The sequence below is a fragment of the Idiotropiscis lumnitzeri genome, chromosome 10 (genome assembly GCF_059441095.1).
Source record: "Idiotropiscis lumnitzeri isolate Australia: NSW breed Sydney's pygmy pipehorse chromosome 10, RoL_Ilum_1.0, whole genome shotgun sequence".
Lineage (NCBI taxonomy): Eukaryota > Metazoa > Chordata > Actinopteri > Syngnathiformes > Syngnathidae > Idiotropiscis > Idiotropiscis lumnitzeri.
In genome coordinates this window covers 13,932,468-13,946,180 of record NC_142400.1, presented here as the reverse complement: position 1 = coordinate 13,946,180, position 13,713 = coordinate 13,932,468, and the positions used below count along the sequence as shown (strand labels likewise).

The following is a 13,713-nucleotide window of genomic DNA, read 5'->3' as shown; positions in this document are numbered from 1 at the left end:
AGCTGCTTGTGATTGAGTCTTTAATAATTTATAACAATTAAAATTTTGTGAAAGTATGTAGTTTTTTGCTATTTTTCGTGCTGTATAACTGAATTGAGAAATTTTCCCTGTGATTTTTACTGTACTGCATGGAATTTTGTCATGCGCTAATAAAAGAGCATTGTCAAGGGTGAACATAACTGATACGCAGGTGCGCATGCACGGCACAATAGATGAAAAATGCACCCCCCCCCCAAAAAAAAATAAAAAATTAAGCAACTTTTTGTGTGTTTCACCACCAAAAAATAAACAGCCAAGTGAACCTGAGCCTAGTAGGGGGGTATTTTCTGAAAAAGGCCCAAAGCTGTGCCGTGGCTTGAAGCGAATGATGAGCGTACTGAAATGTGGAGCAAGATTTGCCCCTCACATCTACATCTAGCTGAGCAAATAATTTGGGCCATCCCTTATTTGACAAACACGAAAAATGCAAAGATCACATGAATATAGTGCAAGCGATTACTAATAAACACGCTTGCCAAGATGAAATAGCCAATCATCCTCTTGCTAGGTGGTGAGACAGAGACAGGACATTGAGGTTGACACGACCTAAGATCACATCCAGTGGGTCTCAATATTGTGTACTTACCTCAGAGTACGCAGTGGTAATGTGCTCATAAAGGCCCTGGTGGCGGTGGATTGTGTCTTCCAGGTCCTGGAGTTCCGATGGCAATTCTCCTTCACCACATGCTTTGCACCATGGCTCCACTTTACTCATGTACTGGGAAGAGAACAAACACAAGTTTTATACATTCATTAAGGCAGAGAAATTGTAGTATTTGAAGTAATTGAAGTATTGCGAACTGTTATTGTCAATTTCTATGTACATACAGCCAGACAAATGTTTAACAATGGGCAATATGCTTAGAAATTATTTTGATTTGATAATTTGGCAATGCTTGAAAAGACCAATATTTCATATAGAACAAGTTCCAATCATTTTGCCACATATACTAATTGTTTGGGTAAAGTTTAGCTGTGATCAAGCCAATGAAATGAAAAAAAAAAAAAGCTCACTCTGTCGGGCTGTCACCATAAAAACTCATATATTGTTTGCTGAAGTGTTCCAATAAATAAGAATGTGAGAAATAAATAAAGTGTGGTGCAGATACAGACATTCAAGGACTATTTTTGTTCTTTTTTCGATGAGAATGCGATGATAAATTTGGATATCAAATGATATAAAGATTAGAAACAATTTGTTTATTAATCATGTATACCATCAAACATATAACAGTGTGATTTATTGTTTTTTTATTGTATTTTTCAGATTTCATCTTCAGTCCTCAAACACACACAAATGCATATTTGCTGTGACGTTACTCCAACTGGGTGTGTGGGGGTGTGTGTGTGTGTGTGTGTGAGTATACCTGGTCAGCTTTCTGATGGAAGCTGGCAGACATCTCCAGTAGGGTGCTGCGTTCATCCAGTGCTGCAGCGAAGGCCTTCCACTCTTGCTCCAACTGGCCTGAAATCTGCTGGATCTGCTGGGAGGCGTAGTGGCCTGATTCCAGGAGCCGGTTCCCCACTGACATAATCCGGTTGATATTCACATACACATTCTGTGAACATGGAGAGACAGAAAATACACAACAAAGTTACACAACCGAGTTATTTGATGACTTACATTTTTTTCAATTTGTTAGGAATTGTAATAGTATTTTCTAATAATCTTTTTGATGGTATCCTTATTCTAAATCAATGACCTCTGACGATGGAAAACAGATGGTGCAACATAGAGTGGATGCTGGTGTTTGATTAAAACTCTGCACAATCAAGGCCATGTAAGTAAAATACAAACAACAGCTGCGATCAGCACATACTGAGTCCTGTCCTGTTTGTATATCTGGTCCGGTTTAGCCATGCCTACCAGCTAAAGTACTGTTGTGCTTCTGATAAACAGTGTACATTTTAGGGTACTGTTCCTTTTTGTTTTTAGGTCAAATCTGAGCACTGTAAAAATTTTACTAATATTTTACAAAAGTTTTCAAGCATCGTGCAGCTGTGAATTCTTTACCTAGATAGACAGATAGATAGATAGATAGATAGATGGAAAGAGAATGATGTAATGAAATTATGAAATGAAAAGTATGTGGGACTTTAATATCACCATCTTCGGGACCAAGAGGCATACAACAGAGACAGCTTCTTTTATCGGCTGGGATTGAGACAACAAAGGAGCAGAAGGCTTGCAGTACTCGGAGCAAGGAAGATCTTGTGAGTGGACTGAATTGTTTACTGTTTAAATGTCAACTAAGATAGCATTTAGCAGCCAACACAACCACCGCCGGTCATGAGATTGTCTGGCGATTTGCGAACTTTTTTTTTTTTTCTTAATTTCTGCTCCAAAGGGAGGGCTGCAGCAAAGAAAAGTTTGGGAACCAGTGATCTAAAATGTAATAAAAATGAGACATTTGAAAATGAAAAGCATGCACCCAAAAGATGTGAAAACCCAAAAGTATGGCATTTAATTTGCGTGCCACAATTTTAATCTCACAGCACAAGCAATACAAGAGGGAGTTAAAGTCAATACACGCATCCACGCTCACACACATAAGATTTGTGGATATTATAAAGTAATTCGCATGGGAAGAAAACCCCCAGTGAGTAATACGAAAAAAAAAAAAGTGGTTTGCCCCTCAAACGTCTTTTCTTTTTTTAAGAGCTGGGCTTCAAGCTGTTGTGTGTAGATAGGCACAGATCAGCGAACACTAATTAACACACTGGTAACAGCCTGTTATTCTATTCAATTACAGCTCCAGGCGCCTATTAGGCTTCTTACTTTTCTTGTCTTGATCACAATAGGAAGTGAAGATTAACTAAATATTAACAACAGCCCCCAAAAGAGAAACAGGGTGGTTTCTGCATCATGAATGACTGGCTTTCATCAAAACTATAAAGCCATTCGGGATCTTTAGATGGGCTCCGTTCTTAACCGAAAGGCATTGGAACAGATTTTCTGATATTAGAACAAAATGCAATGTTATGCATGACAGGTTTACAGCCAAGACAAGTATTGCTACTGGGTATCAACAGTGCTACACTCAGCCTGATGTTGTGAAGCAGCAGTGTGCTTAAAGCTTAAGCTCGCATGAGCGCTTGAGGAGTCCAACAGTCCTCAAACACACAGCAGTTCGGTAAAAAGAGCACAAAAGAACAGCAGTGAATAGTGGAACTTTAATCCTATTATACAATTTTACAAATCAAACATCCCAGGAGAAGCAATCTTATGAATGGTGGCTTGAAGGTATTATACTGCAGGATTTTCAGTGAGGAAAACAGGAGGGGGACAGGCATTAGGCACACATGCATGCAGACATGAAGAGAGGAACAGGGGGCATAGAGTTACCAAGTTGCAACTAATGCACCTGAAGGCCTTTTGAACCATCTGTAAGACATTATGAATGTGATTAAATAACAGAAGCTGCAAGACCAGAAAGCAGCCGGCGGTAAAGGCTTAATCTAAAACTGATGGATCGGGAGAAGGGTGGGGCTGGGATTGGGAGCCAGAATTCCTAATTTAAACCTGATGAGGGCAGGGGGTCGAGTCAAAGCGGGAAATGCAGGAAGACAAAGACGACGAGGCATTCAGAAAGCTAAATTACTTGCTTTGTCATTGAACTACAGAACTGGACATGGAGACCAAAGAATGTCTTAACAAATACCATATAAAGTTTATTAAGAATGTGAGGCAAACTAATCATGAAATCAGGAATACAGAAATTCAAAAGGGGATTTTGAAGAGTGTATCCTCACAAGAATTTTAGTTTGCATTTGTACATACCACTTCCGCGAGATGCACTACTTTTTGAGGAAAGCGCATCAGAGTAAAAACATGCTTCTAAAGAACTGTCCAATTGGAAAGTAATACAGACAATAAATCTCTGCAATTTATTCTGTGAAATATCACAAGACGTCATCGCATCTAATTCAGTTACAGAACACTGTCGAGACTTCCGCCTTAGCATTAAACATGCAATTTATTATTCATTTCTGCCGCAGGGAGTTTTGCTTCTCCGTCTAAAAATTAATCAGAGGCAAACATTATATAACTGTTTTTAAATCAACTGAAAAGTGTCAAATTTAAAAGATATTTGATTCATATCTATTCGGCTCATAATGACAAATCATAACTGTGCCCTAAAAGTCACATGCTAAATGTTAACTGTAAACCATCAGTATTTTTTTTGTTATTTTGCATTAGTTCCAGCATTAACCCCCCCGCCCCCCCAAAAAAAACACTTGCTCACACATTGTTCTTTCACGCACTGTTTCCATTCAGTCACGAAAGCAACAGGAAAGGGAAACAAGGCTTCCTGTGGAAGAATGGGTGGTCACTTTGAACGAGCCTGTGTGTGTTTTGTTCTTATAAGAACACGTTTATACTGCAGGCCCATCTGTCTTTTGTACTACTGTTGTCTCAGGAGCGATTGGTTCATTCTAACCCATAGTGTTGACACAACTAGCTTTGGGCAGTTTTGCTGGAAAGGGCTAAAGCTGACATTGCTCACTGGCTTTGGTTCCTAACGCCAGTCATAGTTGAGCGGGAGGATTTACACAGTGTTGCTAGCCCCTGGGCTATTAGCAATAGCCTAAGATAAATCCAGTGGTTAGATTATCAAGTCACAAATTTTGATTTGCCTGCACATTCTAATGTGATTCAGTAAAAGATTGGTTTCAAAATATGGCCTCTCAAAAGTAGGAAAAATGCACTGTAATAGACAAGCAAATTATATCCCAAAGTAAAGCGGCTTGACTGCTTTATTAATTCCGACAGGCAAGTGAGTGACTGTACAATTAAAAGTGTAGATAATCTATCTTGTGATGAACAGTTAATAGATTACATTTTAAGAAATGCAACACTTCCAATATGAAGGAGATACCTATTTTAGAGAAAGGAGAAAAAAAAGAAATAAAATTAACATCTTGAGTGACCGAGAATGCGGCTCTTGATTTGAATTTTTTAGCAAGGATGCATCATAGAGGAATTAGTGCAGTGATACCAAATGTTGTGGCCCATGAGATACGCAGATTACAGCTTGGTTTGTAGTTATATCTGTCAAAAGAAAGGCTCCATATTTGGGGAACATTAAAACACATAAATGAGATTGAAATAAATGGTCCAACATTGATTTTCCACTCTGTGCCTGCACTGAGGAAATTCATTAGACTCAGAATATTTTGATGTGAACAAGCAGAGCAGTGTTGGACCGCAGGGTCAATGCAGTCTGAAGTCCTGGAGAAGTTAGGAAAAGCGTTTTGCTGGCTCCAGCAAGGGGGGCAGCAGAGAGCAGCACACAGCTTTGGGAGGGCCAGGGAGGCAATATGGGTCAATTATGGGGACAGAGCTGTGATAAGATATGACAGAGCGAGGCTGAGTGGCAAACAGCTGAATAATAGGACAGACACAGTGGCAAGTCACAGCCAAAGAGAGGGGAAGGGTTTGGGAGAATGACTGAGAAGAGAAGGGTGTGTGTGAGGGCAGAGTGTTACTCGTTACTGTGAATGACAGTAATGATGATAGCTGGCGATTGCAGCTCTTGTGTGTGGGGGTGTGTGTGTGTGTGTGTGTGTGTATACATTTGCACAACACCGGCAGCGTCTTACCATGCAGTTCATTGCAAAGTGGTTGTGCTGGGTCTGCAGTTCAACAGCATGCTGGTGGTTTCCCCCGATTTCTGTGTAGCTGGTGAGGAAAAGACCCTTGTTGTGCATGATCCAATCGAACATCTACGCACAGAGAAGCAACAAGAAACCAGTTAGGCGATGCAATGGACCAATTGTGTCTTGTTTTAAGAAGTAGTTCAAGGAGATGGATTTTTGGTAACAGTCGATGACACCAGGAGCATAACGACACTAAGCATAAGCTGTACAACAATTGACACATTAGACACAATTGCATAATTTTTTGTGATGAGATGTGAGAAAAATGCCAGGGTAGAGACTGTATGTTTTTACAGTCAAATTCAAGTATGTTTCAGATGCTTTAAATTAGCAGATTGCTGTTATTTAAACAAAATAAATGCTATTATTATGACATTTCAAATAATGCATAGCATGTTATCCAAATTGCAAGCACTTTCCAAATCTTATATAGACCGTGTCCACCATGCGTCCAACCAAGCATCGGTATCAGTGGCTCCCTCCATGCTGACATGCTTGGTGTATGGAAATGTGTGTTAAATTACAGCCCTGAGACGTTTCACAGCAGGCCTCTGCATTTGCCCGCAGCTCTGCACAGCGCTTATAGCTGCATTTACCAGCTCTGCACATGCCACTCAACTCTCACAGAATACTGATGGAAAACATGCAATCACACACATTTTCCACTGTTTTTACACACATACTCATACTGAGGGCTGGCGTGGGACTCATTTTCAGCACTGGAATTTCATAGCTAAAACCAGTTGGCATGAGATCGCAATTTCATATTGTAGATGTACCGTAATTAATCTAAAATTGTTTAGCAATCCTCTAACAAACATATATATTTAGATTATACAAAATCTATATGACATCTGAACGTACTTACAAGATCACAATCAATGTTTGTTTGAGCAGGAATGAGAAGATAGTTACACTCAAAGCAGATTTGACAGTTATGTCAGCAACTTTTAGGCGTCTTACACGACATTTCGTGTTATAGTTCTTATTTGAAACCAATTTACATATTTTTGGGTGCACGACTGTGAAGATTAACGCTAACTTCTCAATCACCACACAGCAACAGGTACGTAAAAAAAGAAATCACATAAAGCACTTAGAGCAAAATATTGCGGCGACAACAGACTAAGACAGATCAGAAAAATATGTTTGCATGCATGTGAATTCAATTTGCATGACGCACACCACCGCAATAAACTCATGATTGTGCATGCTACCCTCACACATCTTACCGTGTCACAAAATGATATATGACATATTGATATATGCATGCGCAAATTACATAAACTAAACTTCTCACGGCTCACTATACAAATGTTTGACAATTACTCAATGGGTAAAAAAAATGTAAAACAATGCAATACAACAATACAGGATCTAAAAAAATGTACATCTATGTTATATTTTATCCTCTTTCGGCAGGGGCCACGATCAGGGAACCAATAACTTTCTATTATAAAGAAAAGGTAGCCAGCATGCGAATCAAAATTGTTCTACTGACTTCTGTGGAGGTCATGTCATGTCTCCAAGATTGCTGTGTTAGACATTAGATGACCTCCTGGTTTAGGACCTCCGAAATATCATGGCTGATACAAACAGTAAAGTCGGCTCATCCTATTCAAAAGTACTGAGAAGCATTCTGACCTTTTCTGCATCCTGTTCGAAAAGACGCAGCTGGAAACACTGGTCCAGTTTCAGCTTCCTCATGTGCCACAACTGCTGCAGGTTCTGGCGTGTCCCGTGAAGCTTATCCAACAAACTAGTCACTTTAGCTCCCAGGTTGTGAGCATCTGCATGCGTGTAGAAGCCATGGTGGTGATCATTGGATTCTCCACTTGCACCGCCAATTCGATTCCCATATACGCTTTCGACACTAGTCCCGCTTCCTATAGTTTGGGACTGTAGCCTTTGAAGCAGCCTGCGTCCCTGAGTGTCCAACTCCTCCACTGAGGCTTTAGTGGCCCTTTTCTTCAGTGCCGCATGTTCCTCCATAAGCCGCCGAGCCCCCTCCAGATCCCGCGGGAGATCTCTCTGGGACAGAGTTTCCTGCAGCTCTTCCAGGCGTGCCAAAGCTCGTGCTGCATCGCTGGCAAAGGTCTCAAATGAGAGCCGCACCTATGGAAAAATTCAAACATTTTTTTCAACTGGAAATATACATTGAGTGAGTCTCAAGCTCCTCTCAGACTATTTGGGTGAACTAAATGCAGGTTTTTGGGTTCAAGAAAGCAGCCAAACCTCAATCCAATCATCATGGTTGTACTCTAAACTGCCATCGAAGTCGGCTGTCAGCTGCGACGGGTCCACGATTTTGGATAACCCCTCTAAAGAGACCATTACTGTCTGTTGGCATCACAAAGCAGACAGAAACAACATGAAGGTCAAAAGGACAGCGATCATCAGCCACGACACAATCCGAAACAACAAACCGCTAATATGTCCAAATATTTCCCACAGTTAAACTTAACCACCACAAAGAATGTCAAGCTTTGTGTGGATTTTCACATCTACTGTTTGGACAGGTGTGAAAACATTCCAGTCACTTTATGTAATAGACATTGTTATTGTTAATTAGACGGACCGATACAGTGGAACAAACTAAGACGTTAATAAAATACGGTTGAGAACTGTTGAGAATGTACAACAAATTTGCTGGTGGCTCAATTACGTATGTATTAATTTTAAATTAGAAGATATGAGATGAGATAATGTTTATTTAAACACGTTTGCACTTTTCATATTTAGATAGCTAGACTTACTTTCGACATAGACTCAAGTATGACATTTCTATATAATAAATGCCAGAAGGTCATAACATTTATAAACAGCCTTAAATGATGTGGGTGGCTAATAACGCTTGTTCTCTGCCACCCTCAACTTTGCTGCTCATTTTAGACAACAAGTAGCTTGTCCTAGTAAAACTCACCGCTAGGGTGAAATGCATCATGGTGTCCTATATATCCAGTTTCCATAGTAACTGGGTCAGGACTAAATATACCAGCCTCACGTGACCACATGGGACCGAACGGTGCCACGGTCACTGAGCAGCAATGCAATTAGCACTGTTAAAATCGGACCGATAAAGAAAAGCTTTAAAGTCAACAATAATACAATGTGTATGTATAAGTTACTAAATAAAAAACCAAACAAACAATCAAGTAAAGTAGTCGGGCATTCGTTAAAGTGTCATGTATCCCCCCTACCTCAAACTCAAACTTGGAGCTACCAAAGTTGGTCCTCTGCTTCTGCCAGAAGTTATCTGGCTTGATGATGAGGGCGACGTGGATGCAGGAAGGGAAGGATTCCTGAAGGATTTTCAGCAGAGGCTTGATGCTGTCCCATTTAGAGCCACGCATATCCACGATGACTGTGAAGCCATGTCTGACCACTTCCTCACTGCAGGACAGATCACACAAGAAGAAACAATGGGACATTTCTATAAAAGCATTTCTGATGAACTGTGTCACAATGTAGTACCTCTATGAGAAAACAAAAGTTAAAGCTCTATTGCTAAAGCTGCCACAACGTAAATGTTAGTTAAGTTAAAAGAGCCCAAAGCTAGTTGCAACAGTTGAGAGTTCAGTTTCCACCACTGCTTACCACACGTCCCCAGCGCCTTATAAGTCCATAAAAGGTAATTTCTCGGTGTTAAAAGGTTTAAATCAAAATCTGTCCAGTTAGGATAGCAAAACAGGCACAGGGCCTCCTGCTCTAACTTGGTCTGACCTCACTATGAAAACAGATCCACAGCCGCCAAAGGGCTTGATAGAATAAAAGAGGGGAGGGAGAGAGAGAGAGAGAGAGAGAGAGAGAGAGACAGAGAGCAAGGGGAAAAAACTCATGAACCAAAAAGCACTCACTAAGACAATGAGTAAAATTGATACGAGATTCACTTTGACTAAATTAATCATGTGAAAGAATAGCTCCATTACTAAAGTTAAATTAAATGGGCAGCAAGACAACCTTAAAGTATGTGAACTTAAAGAAAGTAAACAAAGACCCATTAAACAGTATGACAGCTAGAATCACTGTTTTGTGACATTTTTTATTTTGTGTTTCTTGCATATAAGTCCAAAAGAATAATGACATAGGATCACAACATTGCTAAATGTTTGTTTGATGGTGCATGCGTACTGTATTTGGGCACACATGCTTTGCGTGATTCTTGCCTGGGGATCGTGGCCAGGTAGGCTACGAGCCTGCGCAGGTCTTCTGCTCGTATTCTATCATGGTTGCTCCGTGCTGGGAACGTGAGAACAGGACCTCCTCGTCTGTCTCGGCCTCCTGTACGTAGTTCAGAAGAAAGAGATCAAAGGCCAGATCGGAATACATTTTGGATGGCCCAGCATTAACAATCGATTAATCAGATAATTACTTAAGTTTTAATGTGGTGAGAAATGTTCTGAACTTGGGATTTGATGCCAGTGTTGGACTGCAAAAAATATTTTTGCCGGGAGGAGTTGTGCCACAGCCAAGATCTGCATTGATCCAGCTCAAGTTCTGGTGATGTCATATTTTTCTTCCTTACGCCAAACTATTTTAGGCTCACTTGCCAGTACCTCTGTTGGCTGCACCCGGTGGTGCCTCAAGACTTGCGTCAAGACACGATTAAATCATGACTATACCTCACAAAACCCCCAGCATTTTTTAACGATTAGTGAATCAGCTGATTGATTATAATGCCCTTTCATTGGAAACTTTGAAGTTTCACCAGTGATACAAGGAAATATTTTGGTAAAGACTGCATTATTAATGAATAATATCCATGCAAAATACCCCCAAAATTATGAAAAATGCAGTATAATGAGAAAAACAAATTTATTTCTATGCACAGTAAGCATAATTTGGCGACTTGACCATGAAGTGCTACCACAGCGAGTGAAAACAAATATATAAATCAGGGGTGTCAAACTGCGGTCCTGGAGGGCGGGCGTCCTGCATGTTTTCCATCTCCCCTGGCCGCAACACACCTGATTCGAATGAGCAGGATACTTCTCAGGTTTCTTCAGCGCTTACTGATGATCTGATCATTTTAATCAGGTAGGTTGCAGCCGTGAGAGATTGAAAGCATGCAGGACAGCGGCCCTCCAGGACTGGATCTTGGCACCCCTGATATAAATCATCAAATGGGTTCGCTCTTTCTTACTCAGACATTTTTTTCTTCTCACTTTGGGCTATCAGTAGCCCTACGCCTCGTCCCACTCCCTCGGTTGTCAAGGTAACAAAAGCACACTCGACATTGGTCTGACAGGATGCAGGGAAGGTTAAGAAATGGCTCATTTGCATAAAATGGCCACATAAGGGGGTACAGGTCCATACAACACATGATTATGAAGCATTTTGCACTTAAGCGCCACAGTTCTATTGTTGTTTGATGTGATAATCTGATGTGAGTGTCTGACCTGAGAGAAAGGCCACCTTCTCCTTGAGGATGGGAAGCACGTCAATGGCCTTCATGTCTTCATTGCGATGAAAGCCTAAACAAAGAGCACAGGCAAAGAGGTCAGAAAGACAAAGGCTGCATCAGGAACAACGGACCTGCAGAACGTTGACATTTGTTGCATTTCCATTTGAGCCAACACAATGTGGGCAGTTTAGCATGAGCTCAGTGCAGTTCAGCCTAATCTGTTATTCTCGGTTTGTGTTAAATTCCCTGGGTGCCAACGCTTTGGCATTTGTTGAGGAGGAAAGGTAGATATTTCCTTCACACTCACGCATGCTGCCAGTTATAGCGCTGCGGATCAATGTGGACACCTGCAAAATATTAAACCATTTTATTCAGGCTACTTTACATATGATTATATCAGTCTTGAATTTGTGATCTTTTCAAAATGGCCGTTTTGATTTGCTCCCCACTGAATCCATTTCGAATACAAAACAGAATTCTAATGAAGTTGTGTACATTTTGAGATTTGCAAACCCTTTTCAACCTGTATGTAATTGAATAAAAAAATGGATGTTTTGATGTGTAATGTTCTTCAAAGAAAACGCGTGTGATAAGGCAAAGAGAGAATACAGATGAAGTTGCGAGAGGACAGAGTAGACAAAACTGAAACTTATTTTGCAATGAAGAAAGAGAAGTTTGTGTTGGTGAGCAACGAATGCTATAGGTGAAATCAAACAACTGGGGAAAAAAAAGAAAAACAATTCTTCAAAACAGAGGAAGGAAAAAAAATATGGCATGGATATTCTAGCCTCATCCAGTACTCTTCACGCATTACTGGACTTTTTCAACATCACAGCTGCAAGTCTCACATTTACTGTGAACTCTCATTTTCATGCTCTCAAAAATCACCTTTGAAGTGAGAACATCTGATATTCCACAGGCTGAAAGCATTATAACCAACTTCATATTCCCCATATTTGAAAGCAGGAAATGTGTAGAGATGTGTTGTACACCTTGAGACTACATCATTCTTTACTGTGGCGGGAATGAACTATTATTTGTTGGTTAGTCACATAACCAAATTTCGAGACTAGGAGCCAATTATAATACAACAATTGCTGTGTCACAGCCTTTGTTGAACCTAGTTAATACGGCCCACAAAGGCGAAGCACTCCAAAAGGTGCCTTGATGAGATTTCACCTTCAACCTTGCATTGTGAAACGTTACTTGAAAATATTTGTCACTGGAAGATCAAATGAATAAAAAAAACTGGTAATTTCATTTCCTCTGCCAACTATATTTCAGAAACCGTGCACCACAAAAAAATCTTGGTATGTACAGGTGGAGGCCAAATATGATTGGAGCAATTCATCCTGTAAAAAAATATAAAAAGAAGCCACATTATTTTAACAACCCAAGCGATGCGCATTAGGTTAGGATAGTCGATTCATTGAATGGATAAAGGAATGAGACAATACTATAATATTCTGATACAGAATATATACCGTATGTTTGTTGGTGAGGGAGAACAATTTCAGTAACAGAATCAGTAACTTTATTATACTGTAACTATTTATTTATTTTCACCATGCGGCCATTTAGATAATATATATAATATACCATAACTATTAGTAAAACATATACTTACTTGCTTACTTATATATAGCTCTCCATTGCTGTTTTCTCTGAAATGCGGTATCACAAATGTGTTGTAGTATCCCGTGACTAATTTTAGATGAACTCAAGTGTCTCCATATTATGCACATCCAACATAATCCCCTGATTTGACTGTCAATAGCCATCTGCCAAATATAAACTGCTAATGATGAACAGCCACCCCGGCATACATGCAACAAACGTAACCGAGAATCTCAACAGTAAATCGCAGGAGTAATTATTAGCTCGCACACCGTCATTCATGAAATGCCATCATCACCCATAATTGCGCATACTAACACAAATGTAACAATACAATCACAGCAGCAATCATCTCTCTTCACTTCAAATAAACTCATTTACAAGTCTGCCAAGCATGAATCAAACATTTTCAATCACAGACTGCTTGTGCATAGCACACTCGTAATGAGAGCAATCCATTTTACAGACAGTCACAGCCCCGGTAATATGACCTGCAATTTACAGCCTTGGTCACTGTCGGCTCTTTTCTAATGTTTAATTTGATGTAGAAGATGGATGGACAAATAGCAAGAGACACAGAGAGGAAATGTATCTTCGCAAAAGACTGAGACAGATCCATCATCTAGTTGATCAGATGAGCACAAGACAGGTAGTAAATCATAAAGCAACCAATGTTATTGGTATATATGAAATCATTTTGATCAAACGAGAGCGCTTTAAAAATAAATCTCTCTCTCTCTTTCTCTCTCTGTATATATATATACGGCCGTATATATATATATATATATATATATATATATATATATATATATATATATATATATATATATATATATATATATAGAGAGAGAGAGAGAGAGAGAGAGAGAGAGAGAGAGTAAAAGAGAGAGAGAAGAGAGATTATTTTATATATTTTATATATATAAATATATATATTTATATATATATATATATATATATATAAATATATATATTTATATATATATATATAT

At 39.6% G+C, this 13,713-nt stretch overlaps 1 protein-coding gene across 4 annotated transcripts in view; it reads right to left on the bottom strand.

The window, feature by feature from the left end:
• Nucleotides 1-13,713, bottom strand: part of triob (trio Rho guanine nucleotide exchange factor b) — a 93,283-nt gene that overhangs the window by 49,260 nt on the left and 30,310 nt on the right. For 2 of the 4 annotated variants that reach the window (XM_088305750.1, XM_088305752.1), the window contains exons 1-7: nucleotides 9,175-9,259; nucleotides 8,901-9,093; nucleotides 7,936-8,040; nucleotides 7,345-7,815; nucleotides 5,644-5,766; nucleotides 1,407-1,598; nucleotides 626-757 (exon numbers count right to left, since the gene is read on the bottom strand). In XM_088305750.1, the coding sequence (XP_088161876.1) occupies nucleotides 626-757; nucleotides 1,407-1,598; nucleotides 5,644-5,766; nucleotides 7,345-7,815; nucleotides 7,936-8,040; nucleotides 8,901-9,053 (1,176 nt within the window). In that variant the 5' untranslated portion in view covers nucleotides 9,054-9,093; nucleotides 9,175-9,259. Of the gene's footprint in view, nucleotides 1-625; nucleotides 758-1,406; nucleotides 1,599-5,643; nucleotides 5,767-7,344; nucleotides 7,816-7,935; nucleotides 8,041-8,900; nucleotides 9,094-9,174; nucleotides 9,260-9,297; nucleotides 9,318-9,866; nucleotides 9,982-11,099; nucleotides 11,175-13,713 lie in introns of those variants that run through there. The other 2 variants (XM_088305754.1, XM_088305751.1) reach the window with 2 other exon arrangements.